This window comes from Manihot esculenta, chromosome 15 (genome assembly GCF_001659605.2).
Source record: "Manihot esculenta cultivar AM560-2 chromosome 15, M.esculenta_v8, whole genome shotgun sequence".
Classification (NCBI taxonomy): Eukaryota; Viridiplantae; Streptophyta; class Magnoliopsida; order Malpighiales; family Euphorbiaceae; genus Manihot; species Manihot esculenta.
In genome coordinates this window covers 8,849,258-8,876,994 of record NC_035175.2, presented here as the reverse complement: position 1 = coordinate 8,876,994, position 27,737 = coordinate 8,849,258, and the positions used below count along the sequence as shown (strand labels likewise).

At 34.1% G+C, this 27,737-nt stretch overlaps 1 protein-coding gene across 1 annotated transcript; it reads left to right on the top strand.

The window, feature by feature from the left end:
* Window positions 1–3,523: 3,523 nt before the first annotated feature.
* Window positions 3,524–27,716, top strand: LOC110601863 (nuclear pore complex protein NUP214). The gene is made up of 17 exons (XM_021739231.2): window positions 3,524–3,927; window positions 4,027–4,235; window positions 4,315–4,486; window positions 4,819–4,965; window positions 5,678–5,802; window positions 7,252–7,364; window positions 9,024–9,163; window positions 9,739–9,901; window positions 10,046–11,063; window positions 11,210–11,362; window positions 15,528–15,585; window positions 23,341–23,474; window positions 23,561–23,685; window positions 23,920–24,265; window positions 25,055–25,250; window positions 25,345–27,396; window positions 27,478–27,716. Exons 1-17 carry the CDS (start codon window positions 3,714–3,716, stop codon window positions 27,642–27,644), a joined length of 5,532 nt encoding a protein of 1,843 aa, XP_021594923.1. The 5' UTR covers window positions 3,524–3,713; the 3' UTR covers window positions 27,645–27,716.
* The last annotated feature ends 21 nt before the right edge of the window (window positions 27,717–27,737 follow it).

Below are 27,737 nucleotides of genomic sequence, written 5' to 3'. Positions count from 1 at the left end.
CATCTATTAATATTTTATTTCTATATTAAAATATTTACTTTTTATAATTTATACCATTTCCATTCAAATAGGAGAATAAATGCTAATTATGTCCAATTTATTATATATATAATCAATTTGAATCCTATATAAAATCACCTCATTATAAATAGATTTTTAAATACGTGAATATTACTCGTGATAAATACCCGATTAACAACATACTAATATTTAAATATATTTTAATAATTATTGTAATTATACCTACTTTATTACATATATAATCAATTTTAAATTTCATATATAATCACTTTACTGGAAATAGATTTTCAAATCCATGAACAATACTCCTAAACATTATGTGCCAGATGAACAACATACTAATATTTAAATATATTTTAATAATTATTATAATTTATTGTACTTTATAGGTTCAAAATTTTGATACTCTTTAACAAATCTAACAATAAATTAAATTATTATAAATTTATGACCCATAATTATATAGATTTTCATTTATATATATGTGATAATTAAAAAATTAATATTTAGAATACTTTTTTATAAAAGGAAATTTGTTATATAATGTTATTATAATAATTTTTCTTTTATTAACAATATATATATTATCTTTTATCTATTTAATTTATTTTAAATAAAGTTAAATTATAATTTTTAGAAAATTATATTTTTCCAAAAATAAATAAAATATAGTTTAAAATTATCTTAATTCTTTATTTCATTAATGAAAATCAATATATTATTATAAAATTACAATATAGAAAAAATTATAAATAATTATAAATAATAAATTATAACCGATATAAAATGTGTAACACACGTTTAATAAAACTAAATATTTATTTACTTACTATGTTTTAGATTTAAAAATAGTTAATAATTTTATTATTTAAATAAGTTTAAATTAATAAATCATTTCAAATATTATTTAAAATAATTTTAAATATTTATCATTTAAAATTAATGTACATTTAAAGTGAGTGTTTACCAGTTTAATTAATTTTATTTGATAATTACATAGTTTATTAAAAATTAATAATTTTGATAATATTTATAATAAAATTTTTAGATAGTATTATTAAAATAATAAATTTAAATATTAATTAGAATGTTAAAATAATTATCATAATATTAAACTATTAGATATAATTTGTTAATTTTTTTTTGTTTAATTAATTTTTTTGAAATGGAGTTCAATTAATTTTATATAGTAATTAAATAATATTCAAATATATTTTAATAATTATTATCTTGAAATTTTAACAATTTTTACATTTATAAACAAATCTATATTAAATTAAATAATAAAATAATTATTATAGATTTTCATATATATATATATATATTCGATAACTAAAATAATTGAAATTTTAGTTATCAGAAATCAACTTGAGAATGAGAAAAATTTATGATAATAATTTATTTTCTGATTATTGTAGATATTTTTATGCATATTATAATGGCTGATTATTTATAATTTATAATAAATATTAAAATACTGTTTTTTTATAAATAAATTAAAATAATATAAATATTAATATAGTTATAATTAATAATTATTATAAATTTATTATACTAAGTGAAATTAATTTTTAATATTATTAGTTTTAAATTTAGGAAAATTAAATTACTTATTATAATAAAAATAATTTATTAAATTTAATATAAACTTTAATATTTAAAAATTTTAATTATAAATATATAATATGTAAAATTTATATTTATCTAAATATATAAATAAAATTTAAGTAGAATATGATTTTATTATTTAAATTAATTTAAAGTTAATAAAATTTAAAATTTGTATATATTTAAATTTATAAATGGATGATAATTTTATAATTGAATTTAAATTTATAGTGGACAATAAATTAAGAAATAATTATTTTATTATTTAAATTAATTTAATATTAATAGAAAATTAAATATTGATTATATATAAATACTAAAAATTTATTTTTTTAAATTAGATTATAACTCAAAATTTAAAAATTTTTAAAAATTTACTGATTTTTTGAAAATTAAATGATTGATTACTGAATTTCTACCAATTATAGAAATTAAATAATAATTTTTTATAGAAAATTAGTATTATAAGGTTAATATTTTTATATTAATTATAAAAGAGAAAATTTATTTTTTAGTCCCTGATATTTAACGTAATTAACACTTCTGTCCCTCTATTTTGGCGACCCAACACTTAAGTCCCTCACTTTATTTTCTGTCCAAATTCATAGTCCTTCCGTCCAAAATAGTCGTTTGGGACACGTGAATTGACAAAATTAACCCTCACTAAACCCAAACCCAAATGCCTCTGCTTTTTCTTCTTATCTTTCTTCTTCGTACCCTTTTCTGCACCTTCTTCTTCAACAAACGGAGAAAACATGAAAGAGAAAAAAAAAAAAGGAATTTCACATTAAGAGAAAGGTATTTCTGGAAAAAATTATCACCTCTCACTTTTGACTCTTTGACCAAACGGTTTAAATGGACGGAAGGACTACGAATTTGGAACCAAACGGTTTAAATGGACGGAAGGACTACGAATTTGGACGGAAGAGAAAGTGAGGGACTTAAGTGTTGGGTCGTCAAAATAGAGAGACAGAAGTGTTAAGTACGTTAAATCTCAGGGACTAAGAAGTAATTTTCTCATTATAAAATATTATAAAAATTTTCTATTAAAAAATTTGTCAATATTATTAAAAAATAATATTGTTATTTATTTTATAATAATAAAAAAAAATATTGAGAGAAGACTATCTTATGATAAAAATAATAGTCAAATTGTTAAGGAGTTATTGTAGAAAAAACTACATTGTTTTTCGGGTAAACATCGCAATGTTTAACAATTTAATTATTATAGAATCAAACTTATCGTATTTTAGAAGAAATCAACTATATTTCAGTAAAATTATAAATTTTTTATTACTATAAAATAATTTAGAATAAAGTCATTAATATTTTTATTAAAAAAAGTAAAACTATTAATTTTCACCGTTTAAAAAAAAACTATTAATTTTCTGATAATAAAAAAAATATTGTAATTTCAAATAAATCATTTTCTCATAATTATTACATACCAATTTTATTTATTTATTTATTTAAAATGAGGCATAATATTGATTTTTTTGTTTAGCAGGATTTGTTTAAAAAAAATAAATGAGATTTATAAAATTATTATGGTTTTATTTTTTTAAAAATAAAAATATTAAAGTTAAAGTTTAAATTCTTAAAGTATTAAAATTATTCGATTAAACGGAAGAAATTAATTGTTTTTAATAAAAAAAATTTCATTTTAAAGTGTATAAAATCTTATATATTTTTATAAAAAATTATTTGAATATAAAATAATATGGCAGATAAAGTGTATAGAAAAAAAGAAGTCATAAATTTAATATAATAATACATGAATTTGAATAAATTAAAGAAATTTTAAATTTTGTTCCCACAAGTTTATAGAAAAAAAATTAAATTGACTTAAATTGTTGAAATTTTTTGTTTTAAATAAGAAGCAAGCAGACATAGGTGAAGTTGTGGATGCTTTAAGACGGCGTTCGTACCAGAGTGCCAGCCGCCTAGCCCGATCATTGAGGCCTTTTAGGGCTCTGCTATTCTTCCCGCCCAATGACGTAAACACTGGCCTTGCTGCTACTGCACACTGGTTGAACTGCTTCTGCTAATGCTAAATCGCTGCAAATTTTTTGAAAAATCAAAGCATGGGAGCCGAAGGCTACGATGAAAGCATAAGAAAAGTACAAATTGGAGAAGACATTGAGGGTGGCCATGAGGATTCGGAAGATTACTTCTTCGACAGGATCGGCAAGCCTATTCCGATCGTCAAAGGGGATGCCTACCAATTGCAATCTCCTCCCTCTCGTCCTCTCGCGGTCTCCGAGCACCACCGCCTCATCTTCATTGCCCATTCTTCAGGTGATATTTTGTGATTTTTTCTTTTGGAGGGTGGGGGACTTCCTCTATTCTTTTTTCGTGTACACTTGAATTAGATTTTGTGTTGCTTTTTTTTTTTAGGGTTTTGTGTTGCCAGGACCAAGGATGTTATGGATGCAGCCGAGGATATTAAGGCCAAGGGAACTTCTTCTTCTATAGAAGAGCTGAGTGTTGTGAATGTGCCTTTTGAGAATGTTAACATTCTTTCTCTCTCTACTGATTCTTCTACGCTCGCGGTTTCTGTTGCCGCATTTGTTCATTTCTTTTCTGTTGATTCTCTTCTTAAAAAGGTAGGGTACATACCTTTTTTCCCCCTTATTAGCTATACTATGTCACTATTTCCAGTAAAACGTTTCGAGTATCCTGCAGGACTTGAACCCAACTTTCTCTTGCTCACTGAGTGAATCAAGTGCTTTTGTCAAGGATATGATATGGAGAAGGAGATTAGAAACGTCTTTTCTCGTTCTTTCAAATCATGGAAAGCTATATCATGGTGCTCTTGGTGCTCCCCTTAAAGACGTAATGGATAATGTTGATGCTGGTATGCTTTTGTCTCTTATTTTGGCTCACTTGGACTTGTCATTCACTAGGATGCATAACTAGTTATATATGTATATAATTTCAAAGCATATAGCATATAGGTTCTATACTCAATGGTGATTTGTGCATTTTCTAATTTTGTGCTGGTTATTAGTTATTTAGTGATAGAATGTAGTCTTGTAGCCTTCCCTGATAGTTGTCATATAAAGGTAGCTGCCTCTATTCCAATGACTTAGTGAGGCTATGATCTTTTTCTGTTTTGAACTCCGATGGTAAAAATCTTGTCTCAGAACATACATCTCTTGCTTACTCTTTTTTTTTTTTTTGTGATAGTTGAATGGAGTTTAAAGGGAAAGTATATTGCTGTGGCAAGAGAAAATATTCTCCACATTTTGTCATCTAAATTCAGGGAAAAATTACACATATCCTTACCGTTAAAGTCGTGGATTGGAGATTCTGAAGAGAACTTCTGTGTTAAAGGTATTTTTCTGTTCATTTTTCGTCTGTTGTGGGGAAAAAATATACTTCCTCATGGAAATATGTAAACACACCATGTGGATGGAAGAACTTTCCTTTTCTAGTTGTAAGACTCCATTTCTACCTTTTCTTATTTGTTTGAGTTCACTTTCTTGGCTACTAATTCAAGACCTGGGATATGAATTTCCTGATGCTTCACAATGAACTTTTAAAAAAATAGTTATATGGTTTGTCATACATAATTAGTTATTCTTATTGGTTTGATTGGTAAGAGGCTTCAGACCTTATTAGCAGAAATATCTTTTTCAAATTTTTGGAGTTTATTTCTTTTTGCATGATTGGATTTAAAGCTTTGTCAGCTGTTCTATTTAGCAATTTCTAAAATCAGATCTAAATTGTATTTTCTGTGATTTTTTGGGTGAATCAGTTCAGTATAAAAAAATGCATACTCCCAGTGAGTTTTTGCTGCCCAAAAAGGAAGTATTAGATGACTCCGAGGAGGTTCCATCTCCTGTGTTGAGTGTACTACAGAAATATTGAGTTGTTGGAAAAATTGAAAAAAGAAGCTGCTAAATGCCAGCTATAATCAGCCTCCTAGACTTTGACTTGCTATTTACAGAAGGCAAATATGTTTATTTTCTTTCTTTTGCCTGTTTGAATATTTGTTCTCTTGTTTATTTTTGAGACTAAAATATTTCTTGAATAACTGCACCAGTGGATTCTATCAGGTGGGTACGTCCTGATAGCATTGTTGTGGGATGCTTTCAGCAAACTGCAGATGGAAAGGAGGAAAATTACCTCATCCAAGTTATCAGAAGCAAAAATGGCAAGATCACTGATGTTAGTAAATGATTCCTTGCCCCAGGCCTGAAGAATATGATTTTATTGTCATTATAAGCATATTTTCCATTTTACTGTTTCCCATTACTGCTGTGGTGAATTTAGTCTCGAGAGGTCTTGTATATTTGTATGTTTCTAGTTGAAATATATATAGTTGAGTCCTTGTGAACCTTACTTTTACTCATTTTGAATGCCGTAAGCTGTAAGGAACTTTTAGTGATAGATTGTATGATGCAACACCTTTTTGACAGTCTGTATTTGTTTAAACTGGATATAGGCTATTGGGTGTAGTAAAATATAAAATGCATAAGGCTTTTGAATTTTATTCAGGAGCAAAATTTTGCTCATGCTCAAGTCAAGGTCATGCATTCTAGGAGGCTGAATTGCATGTCTTATAAGGCATATCTTACATCCACGCTTGTGTTCCTGGTACTCAGATTTACTAGTTAGCAAATATTTGGACAACAATGAGGACTGTACTGGTTCAGTGTTAAATTATCACATAATTTGGTGAACCCATCCTGCCATTAATAGAAATGAAGGACCATGATCTGTTGTGTCACGCGGATTCACCCTTAAAATCGTATCATAATGTTCTTAAAAATTTAATTTATCATGCTTTTTCTGTTATTATATGTGCACGCAGGTGTCCGATGCTGATCTCAAAATGCATATAGTACAAAATATATACTTCTTTTTGCCTCCATATTGCTGTAGGAGGTGATAAATCTTGTTAAATTTGGGTCAGATCTAACTCATTCCAAAAGCTATATGGCACCCATGTAAAGGGCACATTACCCCTTTTCTAAACCGATGTGGGATTCAACACACTCCCTTACTCCTTATACTCAGAACCACACTGGAATACGACACATTTACGAAAGACCCAACATCGATGGGAGGTTCTGTTCTGATATCATGGTAAATTTGAATCAGGCCTAACCGTGTTAAATTTGAATAAGCCTAACTCACCCCAACAGCTGGCGGAGAGGAGTTTTATGACTCATATAAGGGGCACATTACCTTTTTCTAAATTGATGTGGGATGTAATACATCCCTTGCGCCTTACGTCCAAGACCACAATACCACACTAGAGTATGACACGTCTATGGGAGGCCCAACATCGATGGGAGATTTTGGTTTCATGTTAAATTTGGGTTAGGCTTGATAATGGATTATGAGAGAGGAGCCTCTATGGCCCATACAAGGAGTACATTACCCTTACTCAAACCGACTTGTGATTCAGCAAATCTAATGCCTTGTTTCTTCATCCCTCTCATCATTTTGTTTTTGTTTTTCTTTTATTGGAGATCCATCCTAGACAGTGAGACCTCATGTCCTTAATGAAGTAAATAAACAAATAAGAACTAAAAATAAGTAGTTAATTCCTTTTTTATTTGCATTTTTGCTATTGATTTGACTATTGATTTTGCAAATTCTCTCTTGCAGGCTTTTTCCAAGTCATCTGTGTTGTCATTCTATGATTTATTTCCTGGTCTCATTGACAACATTGTGCCCCATGGAAATGGCCCTTACTTGTTCTTGAGCTATTTAGGACAATGGTATGTGGCGATGATCTCTTATCCCTGAAGATTTTATAAATGCTGGAATTTTGGAACTTTTTTTTTTAAACCAGTCAACTCAACTTTGCCTTAGTTTTTCAGTCACTGAAATGGCCATAAATTTTTTTTTGTTATTAAAGAGGATTTGATACAAAGCATGTAGTATAAGTCAATTTCCATCGAGTCATCCATTCAATAAGGTTAGAGGACACCGCTCTTGTCCTAAATGAATTGAATCATACATGCTAAGGAGCATAGAATTTTGTCAGATGGAATTCAATTACATTGAGTTGCTTATTTTGAGACATCTGATAGGCTGTATATATTTTTGTTTTTTTACTGGTTCTCATTTGGACTTTCACTCGATCTCACACATGGCCGAGATAAATTAGCTGTTGCTAGTTGCTACCAGAACTTTTGTATGGAAAAAAGAATTATTATATACTGATACAGATCTACAGAATTTCAGCTTCATTTGTGTGTTGTTTTTTTTCTTCCCTCCAGACCTCCCTTGATTTTTTTTCCCTCTATTATTAGAACATTTAACTCTATAATCCATGTTGTCTTTGTTTTCTTTCTTCTTGTTCCTTAACTTCTTTTAATGATTATGACATCTGTCCACTTATGATATAGAGAGTTAATGCCAAGTGTCATTGAAACTTTTTCTTAAAATGCAATCATGGCCAATCCTTTTAATTTTGTCAATTATATACACAACCTTAAAATTGGTGTCAGTTATAGCCAAATTTGGAGGAGCACATGCCAATGTTATAACTCTCTAGTTGATGTGTATATATATATATATATATATACCGTTGATAAAATTTCCACATGTGCATTTTTATTTTTTAGAGGGAGTGGGAGAAGTGTGGAAAGAGAAAATGCAGTGAAATTTTTTTTTTTTTTTAAATTAAGGATAAACAATACTTTTTAAATACGATTAATAATTTTAAAAGGTTCTTAAACTCGAGCATTACCATATTGAGTGCTAACATGAAAGTTTTTTGATAAAAATATATATTACATAAGCAATTAGAGAGTTTTAGCATATATCCTTCCAAATTGGCTAAAATTGACACTAGTTTGAAAGGTTTTGTATATAATTGACAAAATCCAAAGGATTGATCATAATTGCAAATTTGAGCAAAGGTTTGGTTTTTTTTGCTTATAAACTCTTGTTTATAGCATTAGAGACAATAGGTTAAGAGGACCAAGCTTAAAAATAATAAAGTAAAACATGCTTTTTTTTTTAAACTCTTTTTGGACCAGTGTTGATTCATAGTTTTTCAGTAATTAGTGGTGTGATGTTGACTAGAATTGAATTTTTATTGTGTAAACTCAAGTTTGATACTCCATGCTGCGTAGCCTTATGGTTAATTTTCTGAATTTTTTTGAATATTTTTCTATTATTTGTAATTTTTAAAGATTCATGCAAGTTTCTTTGAGGTATTGAAGAAACTATAATGCATATGTTCTTAATTTGTGTTCTTAATCATGAATATTGGATTGCTTACTTGAATTTGATAAACTCCTAATTGTCGAACACATATCCTTATGTTTTTACTATTATTATATATATGCCTCACCCATTCTTTTCTTTCAACTTTAAGGTTAACGTAATTGTTCTTTTCTCTCCTTTCCCTTGGTATTTAATTGCAGGGCGCTTGCAATTACAGCAAACAGAAAGAATATCGATCAGCACATTCAATTACTTCGTTGGTCCGTAGAGGATGACACAACTGAAACTTCAGTTATTGATATTGATCGAGATACTTGGGTCCCGAGGATTGAACTTCAAGGTGCTTAAAATTGCATTCTATCTAGACTTGGTAATTATTGCATGTGGCTCAAGTGATTACCTTGTTTTTAAGCTATTCATGTTAATGAGACCAATAAGAACAGAAAAATTTTAGTAAGTGATTTTTGATGCTAGACTCCACACAAAGGTGCAAAAAAACAGCTAGTTTGTCTGTCGATCTGTGGTAACATCCAAAGTTCCAAACTGCCCCTAGATAATACTCCAGAAATGTAGTTGGTCAGTTACATGCCATGACAGAACAGCAGAGTTGACTTGGATATTAAATATGCTTAAACTGTATCCTGGACTTGGGCACTGGCCCAGGTTGCGGTTTGTTCTGTCATGGTACTATTGAAATGGGCTACTCGTCATTGAATGGGATATATCATCTTTATGGTTGGCTGGTTTGCTATCCAATATTATATTGTTTTGGCTACTAACAATTCACTGTGCCAGTTTTGTTTGCCTTTAAACTAGACTTTTAGTTTCATAATTTTATTAGCAATTTTTTGGATTTGACTTCAATGATTTTTCTTGGTTGTGGACCTGTTGTTTAAAATTATTCCTTTTTTTCAGGTAATGGTGATGATAACTTGATCATGGGACTTTGTGTTGACAAGGTTTCCCTCTTTGGAAAAGTTAGAGCTGAAGTGGGGCTTGAGCAGAAAGAACTTTCTCCATATTGTGTTCTTTTCTGTGTCACACTTGAGGGAAAGCTTGTCATGTTCTATGTTGCAAGGTAAATTCGTGTCTTTGATTAAATATCATGTCATTTATATGCAGGTGTCAGTTAAATTTTGATGTGCTGTCATCCTGAGTATTGTTTTTATCATTCCTATGCTATATGTAAATGTATTAGACACTGAATCAATTTGTATTGTAGTGCTACAGAACTTACCATTCCTCCTGAGGATTTTGCGCTTTATGATGAAGAGGATTCTTTGTCAGATATACCTGCAGAATGTGCTCAGTCGGAACTTCCTTCTGGATTAGGGAAACAAACATCGGAACAGGTAGATGTAGGTCTTCAACTGAAGAACGAGAGCAAATGGGAATCAAATATTGGTAAAGTTAGTGAAATTCCTAGAACCACTGGCCTTATGCCTTCTGGTAAGGGTGGTAGTTCAATGGCTTTGCTTGCTACAGAACAAACATCCTATAAAGGTACTATTCCTAAAGGGCGCCAAGTGGAATCTCTGGTGAACTTTGAGTTTTCTGTAGCTGATGGCCAAGAAAATGCTTCTGTCACAAAGCTGCACCATAGTGTAGAAGGTCAACAAGCACAGATTTCTGGTCAGCAAAGTGCCAAAGTTGGGCAGTCATCTTTGAAGAATTCACCCCTTGACGGGCCTAGTTATTTTGACAAACATTCTAGCAAAGCTGAAAGTCAAAAATTTGTGGAATTTAGATCTGATTCTACTGCTTTATTAAATAAAGTTCCTAAAGATATCCCCAGCCAATTATACGATAAGGAGTTACAAAAAAGTAATGACATGCCTGAGGCTTCACCAGTTGCAATTAGTTCCACTGGTTTACAAAGTGCCCCATCGCACTCATGGTCAAGTGGAAAGGTTATGTTTTCAGGGGGTTATGAAAGCAGATCTGCACTTTTAACTTCTACTTCAATTCAAGGAAATAAATTTGATAATACTGGCGTTAGCGTTGATGCTGGAATTGTTAGCAGATCTTCAACCAATTTACCTGTTAGATCAAACCAAAATCTGGGACTGAAGGCTTCTGTGATAGGGACAATTCAATCATTGCCTTCTATTCGTAGTTCACATTTACCATCTCAAGAAACTTTTGCTTTGGGCAACCATAGTCCTTATTCTTCAAAGGATGCTCATAAAACACTGTCACTGTCAAATTCTGAGCCATACTTATCAAAACAATTTGGCAATGTATGTATATGCTTTGGTAACTCTGTTTAACTTTGTCATGTGCACTCATATCTCTATACACCGTTATATGATATCTGGCATTTCATATTTTCTTGGGTATGGTGCTGCTTCCTTATCTTTTAACAAGCAAAATTTATCTCCTCCAGATTAAGGAGATGACCAAAGAATTGGATTCACTTCTGCATTGTATTGAAGAACCAGGTGGATTCATGGATGCCTGCACTGTTTCCCAAAGGAGTTCGATTGAAGCTTTGGAGGGGCACATGCAAACTCTTTCTGAAAAATGCAGAGCGTGGAAGGTAATGTTTAATTTTAATGGCTCACTGGCATCATCTCTTATGTCCTCTTCCATTTCTAATTGTTTGACATGCCTTTATTGGTGGTTTCTTTTCTTGCTACATTAGCTATGATATCATCCTTGGTTAGATGGAATAGTTGGCTTCTTGTACATATTATGAAGGTGAGTATACTAGATTACAATTATTAATTAGATGGCTAGAAGAGGCCATTAATATGCCCATCTTAGCAAATAGGCCCTGTTGAGATCTTTTCTGTAAATAGCCTATTTGTAGTGATTGTGTGCATAATTAGGGATATGATTGTGTGATATGATTGGGATATGATTAGGCTATAATTAGAGAATTAATTTATTATTGTAAGTAGTATATATTACCCCAGTTAGCTTGAGTTGGCTTGAGGGGAATAATCAAGAATCTTTCTCTCAAAATCCCTTTCTCTATTTCTTTTTTCTTCACTATTTCATGGTAACAAAGCCAAGCATCTTGGCCTATATGTGAGTGGCAGATCTCCCACCTTCATTTGGAGGTTTTTTGGAAGTTAGTTAATCTCACCACCCAGGCCACCAGCCTCACCGGTCTCTGATCAGCACCTCCCCTAAAGCGTCGTCACCAGAGACGCCGCCACTTGGTTTCTGCATCCAGTGCACGTGCCAACGTGTGACCCTTATTTCGGCGATCTTTTCACGCCGGCAACCCTTTCCCAGACTCGTCCGACGTCGGCGACTCTAGCCCTCTAGGTCCGATCACCTCTCTAGCTCTCTTTCACCCATCCTTCGTGAACAGTACCTTCGGGACTGTTGGTCACGTCTTAAAACAGGTTTCTTTCTTCAAACTCTCTCTCTCAACATGTCTCAGAAGCAGATAACCCTAAATATAGTTCGCATGGCCCAATCAAATAGAGTAGACTCACATTCCAAACCAAATCCAGTCACTCTAAATGAAGCAGAGTACAGAGAATATCTACAGTTTCGAGCTACTCAGCAACATTGTTCTCCAAATATTACTCATTTTGATAACTCTTTTGCTTATCTAACAGAGTCTTTACCCATTGGTTCATAGATCCTCGACGCTGGTGCTTCTGATCATATCTCTGGTAATTCCAATCTTTTCTTTACTCTTGTTTCATCTTCAACACCATCTAAACTCACAATAGCTGATGGTTCACAAACTCAAGTTAAAGGGGTAGTTAACTTATATCTCCTTTCTATCCTCCTAACTAATATTTTATTCACCCCTGAATGTCCATACAACCTAATATCTGTTAGCAAATTGACTAAAGATCTTCGCTGATCAATCATCTTTACTGCTTAATCTGTGGTTATGCAGAACCGAAGTACTAGGAAGATGATCGGAGCCGGACATGAGTCACACGGATTATACTATTTTTCCATGTTTGACCCTCCAAGTGCTTTTGTGTCTACCACTTTCGCTGAACTCATTCATAGTCGTTGGGGACACCCAAGTATGAACAAGTTACAAAAACTGGTTTCTAGTCTCTCTTTCTTGCCTTCTTTAGAATGTGAGTCTTGTCAACTTGGAAAGCAAACTCGAGCTTCTTTTCCCAAGCGAGTCAATACTAGTGCCACTTTTATATTTGACATTGTTCATTCAGATATTTGGGGTCCAAGTCGGGTTAGTACAACTATGAGATTTCAATATTTTGTTATCTTTATTGATGACTATTCTCGTTGCACTTTGATTTTTCTGATGAAGAATCGTTCTGAATTGTTCTCTATTTTTCAAAAATTTTATGCTGAAATTTATAATCAATTTGGTGTTCACATTAAGGTATTGCTAAGTGACAATGCAAGAGAATATTTGTCTTCCTCATTCACTCATTTTTTATCTACTTAGGGTATTACTCACCAGACTTCTTGTTCTCATACCACACAACAAAATGGGATTGATGAGCGAAACAAACGGCATTTGATTGAAACAACCCGCACCTTACTCCTACATCACAATGTTCTGTTGCGTTTTTGGAGGGACGCTGTCCTTACTTCCTATTACTTGATTAACCGAATGCCTTCCTCTCTGTTTTGCATCATCAAAGTCCTCAATCTGTTCTATTTCCTGACCAGAATTTCACCCAGTTGTCTCTGCATGTTTTCGGATGTATATGCTTTGTTCAGATCATACTCCTTGCAAAGACAAACTCCAGCCCAAATCGGTTAAATATGTCTTTCTCGGCTATTCACGCCTTTAAAAAGGTTAGAAATGCTATGACCCTACTACTAATAGATATTTTGTGTCTGCAGATGTCACCTTTTTTAAACCACTCTTTACTTTTCTTCAAGTCCAGCACATAAAACCTTTGTTCCTAGAGTTTTGCCTATACCTCCGACTTTTATCTCTCCTTTGCCTCAAGTGTGTCCATCTCCCACCTCTATGCCACCTCTCCATGTCTACACACGTTGGCCTCACCCATCTGCTAATAACAATGACATTTCTCTCCCTAATGCCGGTTTTTCTAATGACTCACATCCCGTCCCACTATCTCCTACTTCATTCATGCCTTCAGCAGCAACAACTACTCCTCTTGCTCTTCGAAAAGGTGTTCGCTCTTCTCGAAATCCTCATCTCATTTATAATTTTGTAAGTTATCATCGTTTGTCTTCTTTCTATTATACTTTTATTTCTACTGTGTCTGCTATCTCTTTACCCAAGATAGTTAGAGAAGAATTGGATCATCCTGATTGGTGTAATGCTATGATTGAGGAAATGACTGCTCTTCATAACAATGGAATTTGGGAACTGGTATCTTTCTCTCAAAATCTCTTTCTCTCTTTCTTTTTTCATCGCTGTTTCAGGCCCAATTGCATAGCAGTGAATGAAAATGTGATTTTTCAACAAGTTAAGCAGTTAGAGGGAAACTTGAGAATATAATTATTCAAGGCATGCTAGGCCCTAGTGCAAATTGTTAGTGGCAGTGCTCAACTGGGATGAGGTGAGGCAAGATCATGGAGAAGCACACTTTGTTTCCTAGTTGTCCTTTTGTGAGGTGAAAGCCATGGGAAAAATTGGATATCCTCTTAAATCAAGCACTCTCACTTGTCTAGCTGTCACCAGTAGACTCAATCTTCTGATATGCAGTCATCATTGATGCGCTGAAAAGATGCGGTTGACATTGTTGCTACCTATTGTACTACCACCTCCGGATTTGTCTGTCATCCACATGCATTAAATCTTACATTCATAGAATCCCTTTTCTATCCGTTTGATTGTTTTGATCAATGTTTGGATATGACCCATTAAATGGCATATTGACTGTTACTTAATGGGATTTAATGCTGTTGGCGTCCCTTTTTAACTCTTGCCTTTTCTCACTGCACATGCCCACCCACCCCCTGGGGCAGTGCAGGGTAAGTAACTTATTTTGGAACCAAATTTGTAATATTTTGACCTCAATTTTCAATTACAAGGATTCCAGAGAAAAGACTTTGGTAAATAAGTTTCTCTTTTTTCCAATGTCTTATGCTTTTCTTAGTTATTGTTATTATTTTTCTGCAAATTTCAAGTATAAATTGTTAGATCTATGAGATCATTATGCTCTTTGATCACCAAGTTTTTGAAGCAAGTCATTTTCTATCGTTCAATAAAAATGTCCCTTAAGGTGTTGTGTATTGGCATCCTGAATGTTTAGTTAAATTCTTGCTATATTGATCTGATTGATTATGCTAATATTGTAAAAACACTATGCTGTAGGATAGTGATTGAGTTATGTTTCGGTGTTATATTCTGCTATTTAACACCTGATTGTAATGCATTTCATATGTTTTTCTTTTTGTCATCTTTTTATTTGTTTGAGCAAATAAAAGTAATATAACTGGTAGGATAAAGGATAGATATTATAACATAATAGTGATGAACCCAATCTAGATTATGAATCATAAAAGAAAATGCCTATTAAAACCGATCACAGGAATACCAGTTACAGTCCCTACCATCCGAAGAGGAATTCTTCCAGTAGCATCGGCCATTTATCCCACTTTCCCTCACATTCAATCATGACTGAAATTTCCAATGTGTATTATCTGAGACATATTGACATTACTAATTACATAACATGTTGTATAGTATTAGGGACCTTTCATATTTGTAGAGAACTTGTGTCTATGTTGTTATCCTTTCTTAGAACTCTTGATGGCTAAATCTTGATTTGCAGATCATGATGGATGAGCAGCTTGGAGAGATCAGACATCTGCTGGATAAAACTGTGCAAGGTATCCTTCAGTTTTGTAGATATTCATTGTTATGAATTGCATATTCCTTTTTGTCAATTTAAAAACTTCAAAATACCGCCGTAAATAGATTTGCGATTCCTTAAATCTATGTGGGAGTCCTGTTGATGTAACAAACATTCAAATCTATCATAATGTAAGAAGTTCAAAATTCTCATGAAACATTGTTCCAGAATTACGATGAAATTGGTGTGTATCTCATATATTATGATGACCATATATTAATTTTTTATGGAAACCTTGTTAGCCAGTTTGGTTATGGGAAATTGACCGTGTTGCAAATCACTTTTGATGTTGCTGAAATGGTTTTCACAAGCATTTTGAAGTGTTCTGGTTGTCTGAGAGTCTCTCTGTGTGTATATATCAATGTTGTGAAAGGCGATGGGAGGCGCCAGGTGAGGCGTTGCCTGGTGCCAGCCCTCCATTTTTCTTCGACAACAGCAAAAAGAAGAAAAAAAAAAACAGAACCTCGTTTGAAGAAAGGCGAGAGGTGGAAGAGGAAGGAGATGCCTCGGTGGAAGAAAAAGTAGTTTAAATAATATTTAAAAGTTACTTTTTCTTCTTGGAAAAGGAAGAGAAATTGAATATTTTGACTTTTTTTCTTTTTTTGCTTTTTCATTGTTTTATATAATAAATTACCTTGGCATTAGAAACATGGAAATAAAATATGAATATTGGAAATATTAATATATAATAAATAATATTTATTTATAGAAATTTAATATTAATTAATTAATTTATATTTTATTATTATTTTATGTATATATTATATTATTCTTTTATGTTCTATACTATAATTATATTCTATATTAAATGATATTATTATTTGTGATATAGATTATAGTATATATAATTTAGATTTATGTACTATTTTATTATTAGTTAATATTATTATTTAATTAATTATTAATTTTATTATTATTTAATTATTTTTTATTAATTTTATTCATATATACTAAGAAATTAATATTAATCTCCTATACATTTTATATATATATAATTATATATATATATATATTGTCATCAACTATAATTTAATGTAATTAAAGAAATTAATATTTAATTAGATTAAAATATATAAACTATTGTAGATGGTATATTTATATTTAAAATATATAAAAAAACTTGCTTTGCCGCCTTTTTCAAAAAGGCGGTGCCTCGCCTCTCGCCTAAGACAATAGGAGCTTCTATCGCCTTAGGGTCACCTCTCACTCCTATATATATAGGAAAAGGTGAAAAGAAAAGATCTTATGATTATAACACTTCAAGGATTGTGTTCATTATTCTTTTTTGGTGCACACTCAATTATTTTGGGGTTGCCTTTTTTGTTGTACGACTTAACTCCATTAGTGGAATTCTAACATGGTGATGCATAAAATTTAAATATTTTGCATCTTTTCTCTTTCATTTGGCTGGTGCATTGAGTTGAGTTCCACCTACTCCCCGCTTGGTGGTGTGCTAATGCTCTTGGTTAGTGTGGCATAAAAAATAAAGATGACACAGCGTGGAGCTCACAAGAGAAACACAGATTTACTCATAAGTGCAAATTGAGAGAATGAACCCATCAGAAATTTTATATTAATCCAAAAGCTGCTAATACATGTACATTTAGGGTAGTTATAGAGTTTTAATCTCCTAATGCTAATGGGAATATAAACCTACTATTTAGAAAATAAATTAAAATACAAATAAGAAGATCTAAACTAAATAGAAAAACTTAATCCTTATTAATATGGGAAACTTAAATGACTAATCCTAAATGAATGAGGAAACATAAACCAATTTGTTTGGAGGCTAAAAACTCTCCCAAAACGGGTAGAATCTCTTCCAGAATAGGTTGGATCATATTAGGATCCTTGGGGACCCACTTGGGGATGTAAACAATATGTTCTGGGGCTGTGTGACCTGAGTTTCATATCTAACTTGAGAGGAACACACCCTTGGGCATGTAGGAATTTCTGGAGCACGCCCTAGGGTGTGTTGGACGTAGGATTGAGGCTAATGGGGTCTTCCTGCCTTGGGATGCCCCAGAGCGTGTTCTAGAGTGTTTGGCACGCCTTGGGATGTGCTGAAGTCCTTTCTAGTCACTGATTTATGCACTTTTGTCCACTTCCTTTCTTGAGTTATTTCCCCTTGTTTTAGTTCTAAAGTGCTCCGCGTCAAAAGACAGAAATGCAAAGGGCTTTGTTGTTTATTTCTTGAGAAACCAAACCAAAAGGCTTAATTTTATTCAAAATAGAAAAAAAAGAATGCAAAGGGCTTTTGCTGTTTGTTGCTTGAGAAACCAAACCAAAAGAGGGAGGGTGGGGGGCCATGTTTGATGCAGAGTTACTGCTCTCATGGGAATATGCTATCTTCTGGCAGGCCATTTAGTTAACAGAAAAGAAAAACTGAAATATTGAATAGTTCTCTTTGAATCTTAACTAGGGTATCTAAGGGTTGGGTTGGTTGGCTTGAAGAAGCGTTGAACGTACTCTGCCACGCCAAGGTTTGAGGTCAAGTGCTTAACCCAATTGATAATTTTAACATGAGATAAGTTTAGGCCAAAGCTAAAGTTATCTCATGCAAGTAGCTAAGAGTTGGATGAATCGGAGGTAAATCTTGAGAATTGTTAGGAATCGATAGATCATCAATTCACAAAGAGAAGGACAACAAATGGCCAAACTTGTAAAAAATATAAGGGGAAAAGACCAAAAAAATATAGAGAAGGGCAACAAATAAATGAAAAAAGAACGGGCAAATGGCACAAGATAGTTTTAGTGATTTTTGTTTTAAAATTTTAACTTGCTAATGTTAGTTTGTTACTTTGAGCTTAGCCACAACAAAGTCATTAGGTGCATTTTAATTTTATATTTGGTATATGATTTGGAGTTAAAATTTACATCTAGACTTTTAATAGGATTTCATATTTGTTGCTGTTGAGATACTTTCTGTAAATAGCCTAAATTTGTAGTGATTGTGTGCATAATTAGGGATATAATTGTGTGATATGATTGGAATATGATTAGGCTATAATTAGGGAATTAATTTATTCTTGTAATTGGTATATATACCCCAATTGGTTTAAGGGAAATAATCAAGTATCTTTCTCTCAAATGTCTTTCTCTTTCTTTCTTTTTTTTTTTTAATCATAGCCAAGCATCTTAGCCTATTTGTGAGTGGCAGATTTGCCACTTCCATTTGGAGGTTTTCTGGAAACTGGTTAATCTTACCACCTAGGCTACTAGCCTCACCGATTTCCAATCGGCACCTCCTTGAAGCGCCGTCATAAAAAACGCCGCCACGTGCCTTCACGCGCCGCCAATTTGTTTTTACTTCCTCTACACGGGCCAGCACGTGACCCTTATTTTGGTGACCTTTTCACGCCGGCGATCCTTCCTCCAGAGTCACCCGATGCTGGCGACTCCAGCCCACTAGGTCCGGTCACCTGCACAGCCCTCCTTCACCCGTCCTTACTGTTCACCTCCCGAAGCATATTGCTTTCCTCTTCAACATGTCTGAGAAGCACATAACTCTAAATACAGTTCACATGGCCCAATCAAATAGAATAGACTCATGTTCCAAACTGAATTTAGTTACACACTATAAATGAAGCAGAGTAAAGAGAATATCTACAGTTCTGAGCTACTCAGCAACATTCTTCTCCAAATATTGCTCATTCTGGTAACTCTTTTGCTTATCTAACCAAGTATTTACTCATTGGTTCATGGATTCTCAACTCTGATGCTTTTAATGATATCTCTGGTAATTCCAATATTTTCTCTACTCTTGTTTCACCTTCCACGCCATCTAAAGTCACATTAGTTAATGATTCACAAACTCTTATATCTCCTTCCTTCTATCCTCTTGACTAATGTTTTATTCACCCCTGGATGTCCATACAACCTAATTTCTATTAGCAAATTGACTAAAGATCTTCACTGTTCAGTCATCTTTATTGCTGAATTTGTGACTGTGCAGGACCGAAATACTGGAAATGTCCATACAAAAACTGGTTCCTAGTATCTCTTCCTTGCCTTCTTTAGAATGTGAGTTTGTCAACTTGGGAATCAAATTCGAACTTTTCCTAAGCGGGTTAATAATAGGGCCACTTCTATATTTGACGTTGTTCATTCAGATATTTAGAGTCCAAGTCGGGTTATTACAACGATGGGATTTCAATATTTTGTTATCTTTATTGATGACTACTCTTGTTGCACTTGGCTTTTTCTGATGAAGAATCGTTTTGAGTTGTTTTCTATTTTTCAAAAATTTTATGCTGAAATCCATAATTAATTCGGTGTTCGCATTAAGATATTGCAAAGAGACAATGCAAGAGAATATTTGTCTTCCTCATTCACTCATTTCTTGTCTACTCAGGGTATTACTCACTAGACTTCTTGTTCTCATACCCCACAAGAAAATGGGTTTGCCGAGCGAAAAAATCGGCATTTGATTGAAACAGCCTGCATATTACTACTACATCACAATGTTCCGTTGCATTTTTTTGGGGAAGCTATCCTTAGTGCCTATTGCTTGATTAACCAGATGCCTTCCTCTATTTTGCAGCATCAAAGTCCTCATTCTATTCTATTTCCTAACCAGAATCCACCCAGTTGTCTCTGCATGTTTTCGGATGTATATGCTTTGTTTATGATCATATTGCTGGCAAAGACAAACTCCAGCCCAAATCGGTTAAATGTGTCTTTCTCGGTTATTCGCGGCTTTAAAATGGTTAGAAATACTAAAAGATATTTTATATCTGCAGATGTCACCTTTTCTGAAACCTCTCCTTTTCTTCGAGTCCAGCACATAAAACCTTTGTTCCTAAAGCTTTGCCTATACCTCCGACTCTTATCTCTCCTTTGTCTCAAGTGTGTCCATCTCCCACCTCTATGCCACATCTTTAGGTCTACACACGTCGGCCAGTACTTCTAATGATTCACTTCTCGTTCCATCATCACCTACTTCGGTCATGCCTTCAGCAGCAACAACTACTCCTCTTGCTTTTCGAAAATGTATTTGCTCTTCTTGAAATCCTCATCCCATTTATAATTTTGTAAGTTACCATCGTTTGTCTCGTTCCTATTATACTTTTATTTCTGGTGTGTCTGCTGTCTCTATACCCGAGACAATTAGAGAAGCATTGGATCATCCTGGTTGGTGTAATGCTATGGTTGAGGAAAAGACTACTCTTCATAACAATGGAACTTAGGAACTGATATCCTTACTGCTTGGCAAATCTACTGTTGATTGTTGATGGGTGTACACAGTTAAGGTGAGATTTGATGGCAAAATTGGTCGCCTTAAAGCTTGCCTTATAGCTAAAGGTTACACACAGATTTTTAGACTTGATTGCAGTGATACTTTCTTTCTAGTAGCCAAGATAGCTTCTGTTTGCCTCCTTATCTCATTGGCTACAATAAATCGCTAGACTCTTTATCAACTGGATATTAAAAATGCCTTTCTTCATGGAGAGCTCGACGAAGAAGTTTACATGGAGCAACCTTTAGGGTTTGTTGCTCATGGGGAGTCAGGCTTAGTGTGTTGTCTTCGGCACTGTTTGTATGGACTAAAACAGTCTCTAAGAGCATGGTTTGGACAATTTAGCACTGAGTTCAACAGTCTGGAATGTCTCGAAGTAATTCTGATCATTCCGTATTTTTTTGTTATAACGGTAATAGATGCATCTACTTGGTAGTCTAGGTTGATGATATTGTCATTACAGGAAAGGAAATGATCATGATGGAATCTCTCAGCTTAAGCAACATTTGTTCAGTGATTTTCAAACTAAAGACCTGGGGAAATTGAAGTATTTTTTGGGAATTGAAGTAGCACAGTTTAAAATAGGTATTGGGATTTCTGAATGGAAATATGCAAACATGTGGATCTAAATGGATATAAGAAACAGACATGTTAAACTGTAGACACGTGGACACTCCCATGGATCTAAATGTCAAACTTGCTCTTAAACAGGGGGAGTCACTTAAAGATCCTGCTAGATACAGAAGATTAGTTGGCAAACTCAATTATTTCACTATTACACAATTAGATATTTCCTTTGTTGTAATTGTGGTTAGGCAGTTTCTTTACACCCCCTACAGTAGTCACTGGGATGCAGTCATCCGCATTCTTAGATATATCAACGGAGCTCCAAGATAAGGTCTACTTTATGAGGACAAGAGTCACTCACAGATTGTTGACTACTCCGATGCAGATTGGGCTGGTTCTCCTTTAGATAGATGATCTACTTCTGGATATTGTATTACGATTGGAGGGAATCTTATAACTTGAAAAAATAAAAAATAGGGTGTGGTTGCAAGATCAAGTGCAAAAACAAAATATCGAGCTATGGCTCTGGCAACATGCGAACTCATTTGGTTGAAGCAACTCCTTTAAGGAATTGAAATATGGCGATACTGGCCAAATGAAGCTGATATGTGATAATCAAGCTGCTTTCCATGTTGCATCAAATCCAGTCTTTCATGAGAGGACGAAGCATATAGAGGTGGATTGTCATTTTATTAGACAAAGGATTGAATCGGGATGCATTTCTACTAGTTTTGTCAACTCAAATGACCAACTAGCGGATTTTTTCATAAAATCTCTTCGGGATTCACGAATCGAATATATTTATATCAAGTTTGGAGCATATGACATGTACGCTTCAGCTTGAGGGGGAGTGTTGAGATATTTTCCGTAAATAGTTTAGATTTATAGTGATTGTGTGCATAATTGGGGATATGATTGTGTGATATGATTGGGATATGATTGAGCAATAATTAGAGAATTAATTTATTCTTGTAAGTAGTATATATACCAATTGGCTTAAGGGAAATAATCATGTATCTTTCTCTCAAAATCTCTTTCTCTCTTTATTTTTTTTTCATCACTGTTTCAGCTGCAATTGGAATTTTTATGTCTTTTCATAAAATTAGTAGGAAATATGTCTACAAATGTATATATATTATTTTCTATTGATCTTTCAAAGGTTGTACCAAATCTTTTGACTCAATCCAATTCTCAACTCAGAAACTGAGGATTTGGATTCTCGATCCAATTCTTGATTTGACATTTATGGTTCTGGCATAGCACATCATATGTCTTTTCCCCCTCAAATTTCTATTTGAAGTAATATTAAAGGATAGCTACAGCACTTGAAATTTATTATTTAGTCTAAACGTCTTTTGGAGAAACCAATTAATAAAATAGAATTTCAGTATTTATATTGTAAATTGTCCACATTGACATAATTGCCAAAAAAAAAGTTACATAAAAAATTTAAATTGAAATGCATAATTCTAGCAAGAATCATATGCCTATATAGTATATATATTTAGAGTTTAGGTAATTCACTGGACATTTGTCATATTAATGATATTGTGCAGGAGTGCACAATTAGAAAACCCTCAAGAACTTGGAAATGAAGCATTTTTTTATATTAATTATAGTGACTCACAGGAATGTACATGCATCAAAAGATCTGAGCATTGTATTTGATGGTGAATAGAGACATTCTAAAAGCCATGGGGAGCCAATTGATGCTTCCAACAAATAACTAGGACTCGGTGCACCATTAAACCTTGTTGGCATGGTCTCATTCTGTGCAATGGAGGAACTTATTCTTTCACTGTCCATCTGTGTTCAGCATTCACGTATTGTATTATAATTTAATTATTTGAAGTTGTGAACCGTATAATCTAAGGTTGCAATTTGCCTTACCGTATTTGCTGCAATGATTGTTCATGTGGCTTTCAGTTCTGGCGAGAGAAATATATATTGATGGTATCGTCAAGCAAGCCTCTGATAGTCAATATTGGGATCTATGGAATCGCCAAAAGTTGAGTTCTGAACTTGAGCTGAAGAGGCGACATATATTAAAATTAAATCAGGTAGATCATCAGTTGTTTTTAACAAGCAATATTAGGTCAGTTTGAACTTGATGTTCATTTAATTTCTCTATGTCATTTCCTTTCAGGTTTTGACCAATCAGTTAATTGAATTGGAGAGGCACTTCAATACCCTTGAACTTCATAAGTTTGGTGAAACTGGAGTTCATGTGAAATGTCGGAGAGCTTTTCAAAGTAGATACGGGCCTTCAAGGTATGACAAGTATTAAAATCTATTTCTTATAAATTGGTACGAATTCAGAATAAGGGGAAGAATTCCAATTCAGAAGTTGTACAAGTTCTGAAAGAATACTATAAATTGGAATGTTAATGATTTCTAGAATACTATAAATTGTTCTGTACTTGCTATCAAATAGGTGTGCAAGTTAATTTAGTTGTATTGTGAATCCAAAATTTGTAACTTCTAGAAAAAATATTTTGTTTGCAGACAAGTTCAGTCCTTGCATACTTTACATAATACAACATATTCACAACTAGCAGCTGCTGAACAACTTTCAGAATGCCTCTCAAAACAAATGGATCTGCTGAGCATAGAATCACCTGTAAAACAAAAAAATGTAAAGAAGGAACTATTTGAAACAATTGGAATCACCTACGACCCCACCTTCACCTCTCCAGATGCAGCAAAAGTTGGCGATTCTTCTTCATTGAAGAAACTTTTAATTTCTTCTGGTTCTGCTGCTAATAAGTCTCAGTCAAGAAGACGGCAATCAAGTGCTATGAACAGCTCTGATTCAGAAACTGCAAGGAGAAGGAGGGACTCACTGGATCAGGTAACTTCTTTTTAAATTCCTTTTGATATTAGTTCCCCTGCAGGTTTGCAAGTTCTGTATACAACATTTGGTTATATGCGATAAAACATAAAATTTCTCAAGTTGATTACCTTGTCGATAATTATCTTTTAGTTGCCCTTTTTATAACCTTCATATATTTTAATGATGTTTGTGCAGCCTAATGTAACTTATATTCACGTTATGTTGATTTTTGCCATGGTTTTATTATGTATCTAAGAATACCACGTATAAGGAGGATGCAGGAATGATATTTCTAGTATACACCTATCTTCTTAGTATGAATTGTCTCCGATTCATTTTAGATTTTTTTTTTCCCAACTGCTTAGTTTCATATCGTGTAGAATGGTTTCAAACTTACAGTAATTTTGTAGCTTGATAAAACTATTTTTGGTGTTAGTAATTGTTTGGAGGAGACTTGGCCACCATTCAAAAGTAAGGTGAAAATGATTTCTGATAATCTTCCCTTCCTCATTTTCTACATGGTAGTGTAGGGTCAACAAATTTGAATTTTCCATTTAGGACTCATTCCGGAAGGATCCTTACTTTATGCAATTGCCACCTTTTAAATCTGATGCATTGTGACTGAATTGATGTAAACAGTATTTTTTAACTTGAAAACAGATTGCACATTACTAATTTTTTCCCCCCAAACTTGCAAGTTCATTTTTCTTTTCAACTAATTATTTGAAAAAAAAATTCTCTCACCCGTTGGTGTTGATGATCTTGTGCTACTCTGTTGCATGTGTTACTTTGCTGAATTTGCTGTAGAGCTGGGCGAGGTTTGAGCCCACAAAAACAACTGTAAAGAGGGTACTTTTGCAAGAAAGTCAAAAGACAAGTATGAATAAATCATCCTTGATGAATATGCAACAACTTGGCCCTTCTTTTGTGGATAGCTCTACAGTCAGTCACCCGAAGGACCTCACATCTCCTTCAACCTATATGTACTCATCTGGAAACAAAGGTGATCCATGACTAAATGCTGACAAGTTTTGGTTTTACGTTAGTGCAATAGCTGATTAGCACTTCCCTGTTTTGGTGGTTTTTTTTTCCAATAGGTATTCAGCATATGGTCCCAAAACAGGCCTTGGTTAACAGATCAACTCCATCTAAATGGGTTAATGACTCTCCTCCACAATCTCAATCCACATCTAAAGCTATAGGGTTGAGGCCTCCCATGTTACAAAATAATAATGCTGTGTTGCCTGCAATTTCTCCATCCCAAGTGTTGCCTGTGACAACACAACTCCTTGTCAGGGAGAGTAGCAATATCACTGCTGATAGATTAAACAGTACGGCTTCCTCTGTTGGGAAGTCTGATTCTGTATTTATCAAAGACACCAAGTCTATTCAGCAATCTGAAGCTAGCATACACAAAAAATCATCAGTTTCAATGGAGTTACCTGCACAGACACCAGTGTTAACGAAGAAGTCAAGTGAAATGAAGGGGACTGTGCTTACAAATTCAACAACTGAAACTGTGGATCATGGACCAAGTAGCACAAAAAGTTACGGTTCTTCATTTCCTCTTCTCACCACTGCTGTTCCAGCGTCACTCTCTCATCCTGGAAAAGTTTCCCAGTTCAATGTTGCAGCTAGTGGGAGCCAACCTAGTGCAAAAACATCATTTTCTCAAGCATCCTCAATGCCACTTACAGTTTCTTCATCTCCAATGATTAACTCATCAAATTTTGCATCTTCTGCATCTCCTCCATCTTCAACTGGACTATCCTTCTTGGCTGCAATGCCATTTGGCACGTCTTCTATTACTTCTAAAGATAATTTTGATGTTAAACAAACAATTTCTTTGGCATCCTTATCTTCAGTTTCTCCTCCTAGTACTTTATCGCTTCAGGCTCCCAAGTCACTGTCACCCTCGCACTCTCCACCTCCAGTTTCAGAGTCTTCTAGACCAGAGCTTCGCTCTAGCACCAAACAAATGTCACCTCCTATAAATCCAAGTCATTCACCTTCAGTATCGGAATCTCTTAAAACGGAGGTTCATCTCCCTACAGGCAAGCTTTCTATTAGCTCAGCTCTACCTTTAGCATCAGTCTCTCATAAACCAGGTCCTGAACCCCCTACAGGCAAAACTTCACCCTTTTCTCCTCCGATTTCTCCTTTGACATCAGAGTCTCCTAAAATACAGTTGCAAACTTCTACAGACAAATTTAGCTCAAGAACAGCTGTCGATACTGCTATAACTGTTCCCCTTACACAGCTTGATCCTCCTGCATTTAATGTGAAGCTTGCACCTCCAGTGTCATCCGACCCTATGACTGAAATTTCAACCCAATTGGGATATGGAAGTCAGTCCAGTCTGAACGTAGCAAATCCTGTATCTGGTATAGAGCTGAATGTGCAACCTAAGCAGCCAGATGATGCGCGTGTTCTTTTTGGGGCGCCACTAGCTTCTGACAATGTTGCTAGTGGAAAGAATGCAAATTTGGATGTTGCAGTTACCGAAGAGGATGAAATGGAGGAAGAGGCTCCTGAGACTAGCCGCGCAAATGAAATTAGTTTGGGCAGCCTTGGAGCTTTTGGTCTTGGCTCAACCCCTAGCTCAACAGCTCCTAGAGCAAATCCGTTCGGTGGTTCATTTGGAAATGTGGGAACAAATCAAGCAAGCTCTGGATTCAATATGACTGTACCTAGTGGTGAACTCTTTCGGCCTGCATCGTTTAGCTTTCAATCTCCACAGCCTTCACAACAGCCTTCCCAACCATCACCACCAACAAATCTGGGTGCATTCTCTGGTGGTTTTGGTGCTGGAGCAGTTGGTCAAGCTCCTGGTGGGTTTGGCCAGCCTGCACGAATCGGAGCAGGACAAGCAGCACTGGGATCAGTTCTTGGTTCTTTTGGGCAGTCAAGACAATTTGGTGCTGGTTTACCTAGTGGCTTTGCTAGTGCTAGTTCAATGGGTGGCTTTTCAAGTGCCGCAGCAGGTGGAGGATTTGCTGGTGCTGGTTCTACTGGTGTTGGCTTTGCAGGTTTGGCCTCTGGTGGTGGGGGGTTTGCTGGTGCGGCTTCAGGTGCTGGTGGATTTGGTGGCATGGCTTCAGCTGGTGGCGGATTTGCTGTTGCTGGCAGTGGTGGTTTTTCTGGAGCAGGTTTGCATTATTTTTTACTTTCTTCTCTATTGTTTTGATTATTGCCCGGATGGTTGCTGATTTCTTGTTAAATTTTGGAAGGTGGTGGATTTGGGGCTTTCAATAATCAGCAGGGATCCAGTGGCTTCTCAGCTTTCAGCGGTAATGCAGGAGGCAACCAACAAGGAACTGGTGGTTTCTCAGCTTTTGGTGGCAATGCAGGAGGAACTGGAAAACCTCCAGAACTCATCACACAAATGAGAAAATAGGCTTGTTAGTTTTCTTTTCTTTAATGCTTGCAAAAATAAATCATTGGGTTTTTAATGAAAATCATTTTGCAAGTCAAGCTCCCTATGTGGTGT

What these genes read in the sequence shown, in the direction of transcription:
- LOC110601863 (XM_021739231.2), top strand. Translation starts at nt 3,714, where the DNA reads ATGGGAGCCGAAGGCTACGATGAAAGCATAAGAAAAGTACAAATTGGA. An exon ending in CTTCATTGCCCATTCTTCAG is followed by an intron (nt 3,928 to 4,026) that starts GTGATATTTTGT and finishes TTTTTTTTTTAG; the next exon opens with GGTTTTGTGTTGCCAGGACC. An exon ending in TGGTGGTTTTTCTGGAGCAG is followed by an intron (nt 27,397 to 27,477) that starts GTTTGCATTATT and finishes AAATTTTGGAAG; the next exon opens with GTGGTGGATTTGGGGCTTTC.